The sequence below is a fragment of the Pyrus communis genome, chromosome 5 (assembly GCF_041283825.1).
Source record: "Pyrus communis isolate YQ-2024b chromosome 5, ASM4128382v1, whole genome shotgun sequence".
NCBI classification, from domain to species: domain Eukaryota; kingdom Viridiplantae; phylum Streptophyta; class Magnoliopsida; order Rosales; family Rosaceae; genus Pyrus; species Pyrus communis.
The window spans coordinates 1,520,839-1,534,699 of NC_142569.1; the positions used below are offsets into that span (position 1 = coordinate 1,520,839).

General features: G+C 39.1%; 3 protein-coding genes across 3 annotated transcripts; 2 read left to right on the forward strand and 1 right to left on the reverse strand.

Moving 5' to 3' along the window:
* Nucleotides 1-409: 409 nt before the first annotated feature.
* Nucleotides 410-4,065, reverse strand: LOC137724059 (calcium/calmodulin-regulated receptor-like kinase 1). The gene is made up of 7 exons (XM_068463015.2): nucleotides 3,515-4,065; nucleotides 2,297-2,450; nucleotides 1,968-2,094; nucleotides 1,541-1,626; nucleotides 1,373-1,444; nucleotides 1,075-1,278; nucleotides 410-993 (listed from the first exon to the last, which is right to left on the reverse strand). The coding sequence occupies exons 1-7, from the start codon at nucleotides 3,874-3,876 to the stop codon at nucleotides 703-705; spliced, it is 1,296 nt and encodes a 431-aa protein (XP_068319116.2). The 5' UTR covers nucleotides 3,877-4,065; the 3' UTR covers nucleotides 410-702.
* Nucleotides 4,066-5,269: 1,204 nt separating this feature from the next.
* Nucleotides 5,270-9,622, forward strand: LOC137725468 (uncharacterized). Its single transcript, XM_068464159.2, has 6 exons — nucleotides 5,270-5,770; nucleotides 5,977-6,967; nucleotides 7,069-7,256; nucleotides 8,415-8,451; nucleotides 8,588-8,652; nucleotides 8,746-9,622. Exons 1-6 carry the CDS (start codon nucleotides 5,673-5,675, stop codon nucleotides 9,212-9,214), a joined length of 1,848 nt encoding a protein of 615 aa, XP_068320260.2. The 5' UTR covers nucleotides 5,270-5,672; the 3' UTR covers nucleotides 9,215-9,622.
* A 764-nt stretch (nucleotides 9,623-10,386) lies between these two features.
* LOC137721329 (BTB/POZ domain-containing protein At3g22104) lies at nucleotides 10,387-12,906 on the forward strand. Its single transcript, XM_068460432.2, has 3 exons — nucleotides 10,387-10,608; nucleotides 11,192-12,298; nucleotides 12,388-12,906. Exons 1-3 carry the CDS (start codon nucleotides 10,546-10,548, stop codon nucleotides 12,835-12,837), a joined length of 1,620 nt encoding a protein of 539 aa, XP_068316533.2. The 5' UTR covers nucleotides 10,387-10,545; the 3' UTR covers nucleotides 12,838-12,906.
* The last annotated feature ends 955 nt before the right edge of the window (nucleotides 12,907-13,861 follow it).

Consider the following 13,861-nt stretch of genomic DNA (forward strand, 5'->3'; position numbering starts at 1 on the left):
CTCACAACCCAAAAGCCCAATACACCCAATAGCTCTCACACACCAAAGAAACAAATAGAGAAAGAAATATAATGAATAATTTCTTCTCTATACATATAGCTCAAAGCTATTACAACAACAACTACTTTGGTAGATAATTACTAACCAAATGAAGCAGCAGCTTCTCTTCTGTTTTAGGCTCTCTGTAACTCTCCCTTGCTCCCAAAACTGAAATGAGCTCCCTCACTTTTCTCTACTCTCGATGCTCTCACAAAAGGAATGCTTAAAAACAAATGGTGCCCTTCCTTCTTTTCTCTACACTCGGCTGCACCCTTCATTCCCTTTTAAAAAACAACCAAATACAAATAAAATAATAAGGCTACTTGCTAGACTTTTCCTTTTCTCCTCAAAACAAGGAAAGCAACAATGATTTTGTCCACCTTATTATTTTATTAGCCGAAAGTGGATGTGAGTTGGCCATTTGGCCATATATTCCAACATAATTACGACATGTTTACTTATATGGAATGATAAAGTTAATCTACAGGATTGTTCTCCGAAAAGAAAACAAAATCTCAAAGTAATTAACAATGAAAATTAAAATCACAAAGTAAGCGGATTGAAAGCGAAAAGAAGATAAAAGACGAAGAAGAATAAGAATGAACAAGTTTGATGTACAATTCCAAGACTTGAGGTTATGAGTTTGGTAACAACTTGTCCCCCTCAACGTTCAATCAAAACATCTTCATTCTCCAGGAGATCTATTTCAATGAAAGTTTCTTCGGTTGCAGGAGTTGAGCAATGCGTGTAGTTCCCCGTGTTATGCCTCTTCGTCAAAATCAATGATAATGTCTGTACAGTGTCCCTCATCGAAGGCCGGTTCCTGGAGACACTGCTCACGCATTTGTACGCAAGGTCAGAAACGTTAGAGAGTTGTTCTGCGTTGAATTTTCCATCAAGGCGGGGATCCACAATCTCTTGCCACCGCAGTTTATCCTCCGTGTCGATAGCAGCCTACAAATCGGCATGAATGGTCATACAATGCGAATCTTATATCGTTACTTACAGTTTTTGAAAAGGAGAGAGAATTCTTACAAGTTCCACATATTCCATGAGACCCTGCTGCGGATTCCTGCCTGTAATAAGTTCAAAGAGCAGCACTCCAAAACTATAAACATCGCATTTCTTCGTATACATCTTTGTCAACACATACTCAGGATCGACATATCCCAATGTCCCCCTGATATTTGACGAACGAGTTTCATTCTTTTCTTGTCTTGAAAGCCCGAAATCAGCAACCTGTTTAATTGTTAAGAGTAATTAACCTTATCGGCACACTTCCAAAAACAGGAGAGATTTCAGAAACCAAAAACGTCATGCGCAAGTCACATACCCTAGCCCTCATCAATCGATCCAGCAGTATGTTCGAAGACTTGATGTCGCGATGCACAACGGGAGGAACGGCCTGTAATAAGAAGGAGAATGGAGATGGATAAGTACTTAAGTAGGCAGTTCCAAATCAGTGGTGTTGACTTGCAGGAAACTGATATGAAAAGCAAACCCCATAATGCAGGTATTCCAATCCCCTTGCAATGTCAAGAGCTATGTCAACTCTCAAATCCCAGCTCAATGGCTTCTGATTCTCATCTGCATTTCCAAATGAATCTTAAACTGAGTTCCCTCAGTGACGAACAAGACAAAAATATTATCGAGATATGAACAAATAGAGCCGGTTATGAACTTTTAATTAAAATTATAACTTGAAGGTGAAGGATCGATACTAAACCAAACGAGCACTAAACTCTGGTTTATGTACAGTTACCGCATGTTTAGTGTCCCATCAGTTTTTATTTTCTATATACTTGGGCATATTTCTTGAAATTATCAAGAGGCTCTAAACGATAAAGGATGTGTCTATTCGTGTTAGGAAATCAAATAAACCGGTGCGTTAAGGGATGGAAAATCTAGGGTTTTGTGAGAGTTGTTACCATGCAAATGAGAAAACAGACTGCCGTTGCTCATGTACTTATAAAGAAGCATATGTTGCTCAACTTCTGCAATATATCCGACCAAGTTGACAAGGTTCTTGTGGTGTAGTCTTCCAAGTAACAGAACCTGAACGCACATGTGTGCACATGCGTAATGAATGTTAGAAGATTTTACAATGCAATTAATCAAAGTATGGATACGCCGACATAATTGACTGCTAGATTTACATAGTTGGATTTTAACGGCTTAATATAACCATTCAAACACCTATGCATCTTGCACCAATGCATCCCATCAATATCTTGGTGTTATGAATGTATGAATTTACCTCAGTCAAAAACTCGCTCTGGCCTTGGGTGGAATTTGAAGCAAGAACTTTGACGGCAAAAGTGTCACCAGTGCTCATTTGGGCTTTGTAAACCTGTCCAAAAGCTCCTTGCCCAATCGTTGTTGTGAAGTTATAAGTTGCCTCTTGTATATCTCTGCCAAAACAAACAAAAAAATCTGATAAATAATTTTCCACAAATAAAAGGTAAATTGTGAGATTGGCTTCTGAATTTATACTCGTGTTTCACTTTGATTTTTCAATTCAATGTTTACTTGTTAAGTACGAAAAAAAGTCGGAAATCATAAAAATAAGCAATTGGCGAAGGATGAAAATGTTGATCAACTAGGGGAGGGGAGTGTAATCGGTCCAGCTCATGGTTTAGAGCCACTAAATATTTCAGTCTAATTATGTTCTTCTTTATTTGTAAGTAAGTTCGAATTTCATAGATAACGAGTACAATACCAAATTATTATGACATACTTTTCTCATATTTGTACCTGTTGAATAATGTCCATCAAATTCTATGGTTTATAATTGCCTCACATAGAGATATTTTGAATGCAAACACTTATACTGATTGATATGTTATTAATCAAGACGCAGCAAATTGGCTACCATGCGTTCGTCTGCAGTGCAGGAGAAATTGTTAGTTGTGACGGGAACATAGATGATACATTACGTGTTTTTATGCAAGTGGTGAAAATTTTTAAGTTATTAATCTTTTAATAACATAACCCACCATTTTATATAGGGACACGTGGTGTACCACCTCGTGTGACGGTCACACTGAAAAATCTCTCGTGGTGTAGTAAGGCACCATCCCGGAAAGATTTTTCAGTGTGACCGTCACACGAGATGGTATATCACATGTCTCTATATAAATAGTGGGTTATGTATGTTAAAAGGTTAATAATTTAAAAATTAAAATTTTTCACCACTTACGTAAAAACACGTGGTGTACCATCCGTCTTCTCATCACAACAAAAAATTTCTCACCACCCCATTGTGCCAGTAGCCATTTCCGACGTGTCAGCTTAGTATTGAGACACGTGACGCAATTGGAGTGTACTGTTAAAATAAATTAAAAAAAAAAAAAATTCTTTATTGAAGGACCAAAGTGAAACATGCGTGCAAATTCAGGACCCACGTCCGTAAACAACCAGACATAACAAAATTTCAGAATACATACAGAATATACATGTTTACAAACATACATACCTAAAAGAATACTTGGGAATACCGCAAGCGGACACGAGGCTCTTCCGCCGGAGTCCCTCCAGCCACATGGGCATGTTGTTCCACTCTGAATTCCTGGGGGAGTCCTGCCCGAACTTCGAGAGCTCGGAGACGGTGGTGATGCTGCTGGAGGAGTCAGCGCCACCGTTACTCACTCCTTTGCCCGCAACTGACGCTGCCACCGTCTCTTTCTGGGCCGAAATGGACTTCTGTGATTGCATCCGCCTACACCTCCTCCGACGGATTCTGGCGCAGCAGAGCGCGACCATTCCCACCAACAATCCCAATGCGAACCCCGTCGCAATGCCGATCACCAAATCCCACGTGATCGACTTCGACTCCATTGTTTGATCAAACGACCCGCAAAACCACGGCGTGCCGGTGGGTGAGTGAGTGGCTGGAGTACGAAGACGAAAGCTCAGCAAGTTTTTTATTTTTTGACGTCGTTTTAAAGAGGAAGAATGTGTGGTCGTTTAATGGTGGACATCGAGGGTAAAACCCAGAAGGGGTAAGTTTGGTGTCTAATTGTGAATGGCTCTCTAATAGATTGAAAATCTATTTAAATTAGAATCTAATTATTATTATCACATTTACTAATTAACCACCTTATTTAAATTTTTGGGAGCGACAATCACATTGTTACTGAGCGCATTATCTATATATAATTAAGAAAAATGCAAGAACTTTTTGAAGAAAAAAAACTTAATGTGCTTCATCTTAAAACACTTTTAACTTTTTTTTTTTTCCTGCTAAACATGTTCATATTCGCTTTAATAAAATACTCTTAATTATATATACACACCACAAAAGGACTGAAAATCATGTTCATGGGATGTAGATTGTGAGTTTAATTTATTCTGCTTTTGGATGGAGGCATTCTTTTCATTTTATATTAAATACCATGATTGAAGAGCATTCTCAAAGTTTTGCATACATGCAAATCGCAAGGGGATAGGATTTAAGAATTTTGGCTATAATTTAATTTACTGGAAATATGACTTTATCTTCTGAATTTTTTTTTTTCTCCAATTAGAATTTAGCATTAATTTTTCTGACTAAAATCCAAGGACTAGATCTAACTAAGCAAAATACTTTTAACAAATTGATATTCAAGATACGAGGAGGAGGATCAAAATTGAGTGCAAAGGGACGATATGCAAACAAAACTAACTTACCTAATTTATATAGGATAATACTTGCATTCTTCTATGTGGGGATTAGAGGTGCCAAACGGGCCACGTGGACTTGAGCAGTGCTAGGGTTGACCCACTTAATAAACGAATTGTACTTGGGGCAACCCACTTAATAGAACATTAAGGCCAATCCCGCTCGTGATCCTGGCCTAGAAAAACCTGAGCTGTGTTGGGCTGGTTCATTAAACAGACCGACTTAAACAAAACAAACTTTAATTATTCAAAATTTGAAAAGACTTATTTGAACATGTTATTAAGATAAATATAACTAATATTAAGTCACACTAATTTTAAAATGTATATTTACAACAAAAATGCTATGAGCATAACCGCATGCACTTAATAATATAATTGTATCATCTTTAATAGAAATGAGATCTATATATATTAGTAAAGTCAATCTCTATTACAAAAATAATACAATTAATAATATAATTAGATGATAAGTGTAGCATTATGAGCACAACCGCATGCACTGGCCATGATGGGCCCAACCAATGTTAACTGTTTACAACTTTAGCATCTCTCCAACTTCATTAGTTTTGTTGTCTTGTTTGTATATTTAAATATAATTTACTATTTATATATTTTAAAAACATTTTGAGGAAAAAAAAAAAGAAAAAAAAAAAGGGAATATCTTATAGTAGATTGCATAGGTCGGTCAATGATCGGACGGCCAGGACCAGCATCAGGGGAAAGACACTATCATCATCAAATAGAGAGCCCAACAAGCACTACGGACGGGAAAGAACGCAAGTGGTGAAATAGTTGTTCCGAGAGAAGCAGAGAGGCGATCTTTCAAGGTTCCCAAGCTTTTTCCCTCTGCTTCTTCTCCTCCAATCCAATCTCTGTCCTCGTCAATCCCAATCTCCCTATCAAAATCTACAAATTGAATCAAAGTGAAGATCTTGAGAGAGAAAGTAGAGAGAGAGGAGGGGGAGAGAAAGATGTCGAAGAAGAAAGTGAGTGGGAATACCATGACGCTCAAGGACTTCCATGGCGGTTCGATTCCCTCTGATCTCCCTCTCCCTTCTGCTCCTGGGGTGTAAGTCCTGTTTACCCTTTTCCCTGATTTTTATATATTTTGTTTTATGGGAAATTATGGAATTGAAAAAGCCTATTGCTTTTGATTCATATCTATAAATCTCCGATTTTTGGATCTGGGTTTTGTAATTGCTTTGATTTTCGAGTGATGGATTGAAAAACCCTAGTTGATTTTCGCACCAATTTTGGATTTTTTTTGATCTGCAGAGTTGTTAGGCCTACGGATCGTTCAACTTACGACCGACCCACCGCGTGGGGAAATCCTACGGGGCGGGCCGACCATCGTTCTCGACCCCACACGTCTCCAGCCACGAGGCATTTCGATGACAAGACTCCGTTTCTCACTCACTCCGGGCACATTGGCCGGAACTTTGATGAGGACGAGCGCAAGCCACTCGATGGTGGGTCGATGCCACGCCGGACCATCAGCGATGATAGCATTCGGGTTCCCCTGACCCGTGCCGAGCCCAAGCAGGCGTTTGTATCTGCAGGGGTGTCATCCGGCATGCAGGGGCGGGCTTCAGCACCGAAATCACCGAGGATGGCCGTGAGTTCTTACTCAGAGAGGGTTAGCGAGACAGCTCATGTTGGAGGTAATTCGCAGAGCTCAGGTGGCAATGGCGGGCGTGGTGTTGGTGGGGCTTATCCAAATGCATGGACAATGAGGAAGGAGATGGCGGGTATATCTGAGCCGGTGCAATCTTCTGGGTCTGGACAAAGTGCTGTTCAAAAGTTGGCCCATGCCAGTGCACTCGATAAGGTGTCCTCGGGTAGATGGCAATCAAAGCCTTTAATCAATTATCAGACAAATATCGAGGTTGTTAGATCTCCCGAAACAGAGAGTGGATTGCATTCCAAGGGTTCTGGTAGTGATACTTACAAGAGGCCAGATGCGATTGTTGAAAAGGAATATTATGATGCAGCCTTGGCAAGACACGCAGAAAGGGGTCTTCAAATTCATGATGGTGTTCAGCTACCTGTTTACGAGAGTTCTAGGGCTCCGATTAATTCAGATCTTAGAGAAAGGAGGCCAACTGTTTATAACAACAGGGTTCAACCTGCTCCATCTGATGGAAAATTTGGCCTGGCTGACGTGCAGGCTGCAGCGTCTTCAGAACCTGTAGAGCGACCCAAGTTGAAGTTACTTCCAAGAACAAAGCCACTGGAGGGTTTGGAAGCTCCAGTTGTTAATGTACAGGTATTGACATGGTTATCAATGTGTGTTATAGAGATTCTTGGGTCTATGGGGTTCCACCTTGCACTGAATGCACTAAATTCTCGTTGTTTGGTTGATTATAGGAGTCCCAGAGGGTGACTGAGACCGTCCAGGTGGAAACTGTCAATGAAGCGTATGGATATATGAATGCTCCAAAACCTGGGTCAGCAGGCTCTGATGGTGGCAAACTGGCATTGGACCATCTAAAATTGAATTTAAAGCCCCGATCTCAGCCTCCTGAACACTTGGAACTAAATGCCAAAAGAGACAGGTATGCAATGGTTTTGATTGTGGTTTCCTTTCTAGTCTTTCTCTTTTCTTGGTAAAAAAAAAAAAAAAAAAATTTAGAGGATGAATGCAGTGGCTTAAATATGTGTGAAACAGTAGAGATCTTTTCTCCATAACAATTCAAAAATTTATCTGCTCAAAATAATTGGAGGCTTCATGGCGATTTTAGTATGTTGTATCACTATGTTAATTCAAAAGGTTTTAGTTGTTAATTTTGGGCTGGGAATTTGGTTTGAGGTCTGGGAGCTTGGTTAGGTTCAATTCGTTGTCGTCTGAAATTTGAGCATATTTTGGACGAGTTGGATAGTTTTGAGACTTTCTCGACTTTGGGTCGTATTTCTGGTCCTTTTGCCATTGTTTTTCTTGTTGTAGGCGTAGGGCCTTTGGCCCCTTTCTGGTTCTGTTCTATGGAAATTATGATATTTCGCCCAACAATTAAAAACTAAATGAAATTCTTGGCACAGAATAAAAAGTAAAATTGTTTCAATTTGCTTGTTTAGTTAACCACTAAATATCATATACCCTACTTTGATTACACTTTTTGCTTCATAGAAGTAAATATATTTTCACGGTTGTTGCTCCAAAAAAGGTTGGCTTGATTTGAGGCCATAATTATTGCTTTTTAGAACTCTTTAGGCCATTGAACCAATCCCATGGGTTGGTTATGTTACGTACATTTTCTGGATACAGCATAAGTAATGTTTTAACTGTGTTGTGTATATATTTTTATTAAGGGAAAAATTTAAAATCTTGTTTTCCACTTTTGTTACACAGAATTTGCAATGAAGTCAATATTGTCTCTTATATATGTTTTATTTTCCTGACTTCTAGATGAAGATGTGCCACAATTGTTGCTCTCAGAGTCTAGTAATTCTGTTTTGTTTTTTGGTTACATGAATATTTGAACCTAAATCTATTCGAACCCACCTCCTCTCGCACTATTCTGCTTATGCAATTTGGGTTTGGAGTCCAGCAGCTATTAGAGAAGCATTGATTGAATTTGTAGCATGACAGAAACATTACCCTTCCACTCTTACTTCTTGGTGGCGTTTGCAATAGAATATTCGCTTCTTGTTCTTAATATTGGGTCTGTACATTGATACTTGCAAGTAACATAAAATGAAATCCGTGATTGATGCAGAGTTGCATTATTTGGTGGTGCTCGCCCACGAGAACTGGTGAGTTTTTAATCCAAGATTTGATATTTCAGTTCCATTTGGTCATGACCATTGCCTAATAGTACTATTGTCTTGATTTAATACTGGTGGTGGTTTCGTGTCCCATTCCTGAAACCTTTTTCTGTTTGTATATCAGGTATTGAAGGAGCGAGGGGTTGATGATGTGATCACCAATCCTGACACAGCTCAGCATTCTGACAAGTAGTGACTTATTCTCTATCTCAGAAATTTTCTGTTATATAAGTTTGGAAATTTGGGTATTTTTACTTACGAACAAATAACTGTTGTTTGAAGGGTTGAACATCAAGTTGCCAGGCCTGATAGAGTTACTGTGCACACAAATCCTTCTCGCCACAGTGAGAAAGCTGAGAATCATCCTTTTGATCAGAGGACTGGAAAGAAATTTGATAGGAGGGATAATCGGGTAGATGTTGAGAAAATCGATATGCAGAAGAAGAACTGGCGTAATGACAGTAGGAGGAACAATAGAGAGCCTGAGAGACCGCAGCAACAGTCAGAGAGGCCGCCATCACCAGAGACCTGGCGGAAGCCTGAACAGCCAAAACCATCTTCCCCTGATGCTGTTGGCCTGATGCATGGGAAAGCGGCTTCAGCTCTTGAGCTTGCCCAAGCATTTTCCAGATCAGTCTCCGATCCAAAATTAGCTGATCGATTTGCCGGCCAAAGGGGCATTCCTGGCCGCACCCAGCCTTTTTCTCGGCTGATGGGCCCAACTCCAAGGCCTCAGATAAATGGTTACTAAATGCTCGAGTGTTTCCTGCTCCCATATCGACATCACTTCGTGGTATAGAGATTCAGAGTTTTGCTGGCGAACTTGCTTGTTTCAAGTAGCTGGGACAACAAGCAGGCCGACCAAGCCACATTCGCTTGTGAGTCCCTGCCTCCACCAGAATTGTTCCAGTTTCCTGAGAATAGTTATTGCCATACAAAATTGGTTGCAATCATCTAGCCCGAGAGGTGTCTTATCCCTACAACTCATCTCATTGTGTTCTCTATTTGTCTTTTCATTTTCGTGGTTCCGATGTCACCATTGTAGAACTGTATTTTCCTCCCCTTAAGTGGAAAAAGAGTGTTCTGTTGCCTACGAGGCCAGTTGTAGCAAGAGTTTACGATACAGATTCTTGGTTTAAGGAGTGTTCTTTTAATTTCATTCCTTCCCTTCCTTTTCCCCTAAAAAGGGTTCGGAGAAGTGTTCATCGACTCTCGTTAGTTTGATAATTTTCAGAAAGTTAATCTGTTAAGCATGTTCTTCTCCTGATTGTAGTCCCGATTTAAAGTAAAAATCGACATCAAAGAACTCGTTAACTGATAGCTTTACACTCGGAGACAATCTGCGATATCTCTTTTTGTATACACACTTGTCTCAATCTCGCTCGTCAAGTGATTAAAAAGTTGATTTATGTTGCATTCTCTTGGTTTAACCTTCCAAGTTGTCTGAAATAACAGCTGAGAACATCGTTTTTGACCAGAGACCAAGTCTTCACTTGCCCGAATTTGTTTTGTGGGCTCCCAGCATCCACTAAAAGAGAGAATTGATGGCGATTTAGGGTAGAAAAAGAAAAGGGCGTAGGACAAGAACAGTGACGAAATTAGCTGCATGAGTCACGGAGAATAAAATAATCAGACTTTGGATCATAAACTTCACTCTTTGCTTATTAAAAAGTATGCTTAGTTCGAGAAAATATGTCTTGTAATTGGTTGTATATTTTATTATGTTTATCTTGCTTATTAGGTGCGAAAAAATATACAGAAGAAAATTTACCTTGTAACTGATATTATATATGTATATATTATTGTGTTTATCTCGCTTGTCTCAGGAGAGATAGAAACAGTGTACAAAGGTGGATAATTATTCGTTTTCTTGGAAGATTCTCTTGTTTCTTATTATTCCCTCCATTGTCTTTTCACTTCTCTATGATCATTGATGTCATGTGCTAAAAAAAACAGCAGCTTCAAACCCAGCACTTTCAACTATTCTATTTTTTGGGTCAATCTGAAAAGTGAAATGTTTCCCAGACTCCATATGTAATGCTTTTGAGTCAAGATTTTCATTTTCCTGTGTGCTTCTGAAAAATGGGAGGTTGCTGCGATCTTCAAGTAGACGTCAATGGCGAAGAAGTTTTCATGGTGGACAAGGTAAATCTTCTTTTCTCCGGCTGTTTGCTCCGTAATCATTCATATCTGCTCAAGTTTGTGAACGAAGACAATCGAGATTTTGTAACTACTTTCAGTTCTTCATTTTTTGTTGGTAATTCTGCTGTTTTAGTTTTATCAATCCTATTTTTCTCCTCCTTTGCAACATGTTCTTAAATTTTGTCGAGCAGTATTCATATCGTCACGCCTGTCACGCTTCGTTATCTTGTTTCTATTCATTTTATCCTCAATAATTTTCACCCAGGTAGTAGTCATGCAGGCCTCGTGAAACGGATATTTCTAATTTCCGCCATTGAATCGCATCGTGTATAGGACCACCCAAAAATTTAATCTCAACAGCGAACGACCTCTCACAAAGTGTTCTTCTGGGTTCCATCAGTTTTTCTTCTCGAAATATCCGACAAAGTTTTCTTGTCTTGTTCATTAATGAAGAACTGATAGTATGCATGCGTTTCTTGTCTTTCGCTTAATATTCTCTCTCTTGTCTCTCTTCGAGAGAGACACTAGTTTGCAACAACTTGGTATTCTGATAAAATTTTCTCTGAATTCATATAAATGTTTGCAGAAAACATTGGCGTCTTACTCTGGTAGATTTAGAAAATTGTTTGGTAAACTGACTGGAGCGTCGAGGTGCCTAAAAGTGATATTCCATGACTTTCCTGGAGGCGCAGAGGGTTTTGAGCTCATGGCAAGGTTTTGTTACAACAATGGAAGAATTGAGATAACTCCCTCGAACATTGTCCTACTGTTCTGCGTCGCGCATTTCATGGAGATGGGAGGCGATGGTGATGGCTCTGGAAGACCGAACATACTGTCTCAAACCGAAAAATCTCTTGAAGGGATCAGCTTTTGGACATGGTCTAACCTTGTGGTAGCTCTAAAGCAATGCCAAGATTTACTTCCCGCCTTAAATTTATCGTCAGTATTGCACAAGCTCCTAGACTCCATCATAGCCAAGCTTTTTTCGCCGTATGTTACAAGCACTTATGCTTCTTCGTCAGAAGATTTAAGTTTTCGGTTTTCAAGTGGAAGGAGCAGTTATAGTCCGAAAACTGACTGCTCAAGAAAAACATGGTGGGTGGAAGACCTTATGTTCTTGAACACCGATTTACTCGAGAAGGTGGTAAGCAGGATGATATTCCAGGAGCTCCACCATACTACAATTTTCAAGTTTGTCTTCCATTATCACCAATCTAAGTCTATCGGTGCCACGCGAGGTGAGAAGCGTAAAATCACAGAAGTAGTTATCGGTCTGCTTTTTCTGCTAGACCGAAGCTTTCTTTCTGTCAAAGGCTTATTCAAGATATACCAAGCGGCTATGTGCCTGAGAGTTAGCAAAAAGTGTGTAAACAAGTTAGTGAACTTGGTAGGTTCTCAGCTGGATCAAGCAACAATTGATTTTCTACTCGTTCCATCTCCGCGCACCAAGAAGTATGTATACGATGTGAGTTTGGTTTTGAAGTTAGTGAAGTCATTTTTACTTGAAGGGGGAGACCGTGTATCTCAAAGTCGCTTAAAAAGTGTCGCGAAGTTGATGGATTCATACCTTGCAGAAGTAGCACCAGATTCTCACCTGAATCCTTCAAAATTCGAAGCATTAGCCACGATGCTGCCACATTCTGCGCGAGAATCTCACGACAGACTTTACCAAGCAATTGATGTATATTTTAAGGTATGCTACTTAAAAAAAAAAATGCATGAAGCATGATCTGCATTGTTTTAATATTGCGAATTCGAGTACTGATTTAGTATTCTATGCAGCGTCGTGCTGATTTGTTCAGGGAGGAGAAGATGAGTATCTGTTGTGCACTGAACTACGAAAGGCTCTCAACGGAAACTTTGAAACATCTCGCTCAAAATTCGAAGTTTCCTCCAAGAAAAGCAGTTGAAGCTTTCGCTACGGAGCAATTAAAACTCCGAAGCTTATTTCATGAAGCTTACAATCTCAAGACCTTAGACTCCTTGTTCATTGACACAGGTAAAGAAATTAGGGACGAGAAAGAGGAGAGTGAGCAGATCATTCCGCTTTCCACGAAGAAACTCGATCTCCCAACAGAGACTCGGAAGCGTAGAGCAGATTTGCAGAGCATGCAATGGAAGGCATCGGAGTTCGGCGTTTGTGGCACGATGGAGATGAAGATGACTGGTGCATTGAACTTAAGATTGTCCTTTAGGGGAAGTACTCGATACTTGCCTACACTCTTTCCATAATGCAAGTCGAAAACTTTAGTTGTTTTTGTGGAATCTGTTATTGGCATTCCAAATACCCATTATGCGTTATATCTTCTTCTAAAAACAAAGAAGGTAAGAGTGCTGACGACTATTTTAGAGTGCTAACAACAATTTTTTTTTTTTAAATTGTTATTGTTACTTCAAAAATCTCATTACTTTCTTTACAAAAGTGTTTTTTTTTCCTAAATATAGAAAAATTGGAGTACACAATGAGAACCTTGAAGTACCAATAACATTTTTTTTAATTTCTACTGTATATATACTCTGGCAAAAAGGGTTTATGTCAAAGCAAAATTATGTAAATTCTTCAGCTTCTTCCAAAAGTACCAAATAGCTAAAAAGGTTTATTCAAAGTCAAAGCAAAATTATGCAAATTCTTCAGCTTCTTCCAAAAGTTCCAAGAGTTTGGCATGTGTTGAACTTTTTAACACATTAAAATATCCCATGATTCAAAGGGCATAACAATAGCTTGTTGGACAAGGGTAATAGTCTAAATTAAATTTTGTAAATCATATGACATGACATTTGATTGAATTAATAGTATTGGTTACTGTACTTATTTTTTATCATTAAATTTCGAGTCTAGTCGTAGCAGAAGCGTGGAATCAGCGAACAATCTAGCAAGGGAACGGATGTTGGGGGGCTCATTAACCCAACTTTACAACCATAAACCATTCTATTATACTCGTAGAGACAAGTAACTGAGGTTGTAGAAACCAAAGCATTTTTAAAAAAAAAAAATTTAAAAGGGGACCAACGGATAATGAAGTCACGATAATTCATTTTTGCGAGACTAACAAATCGAACTTAAGACTAACTGTGTTGAATACAGATCTAGAATTCGTCCCAACCACTAGACTACTTGGTGGTGGTTGAAACCAAAGCATTTTTAACCATGACTATTTGTTTATGGAAAAGGGAGCAAATTAGTTTTCTAATCACTTTATTAGTCAATGATTAACAACGTCTTCTCCTCAGCCAGTCAACTCTGTAGCGGTAAAAA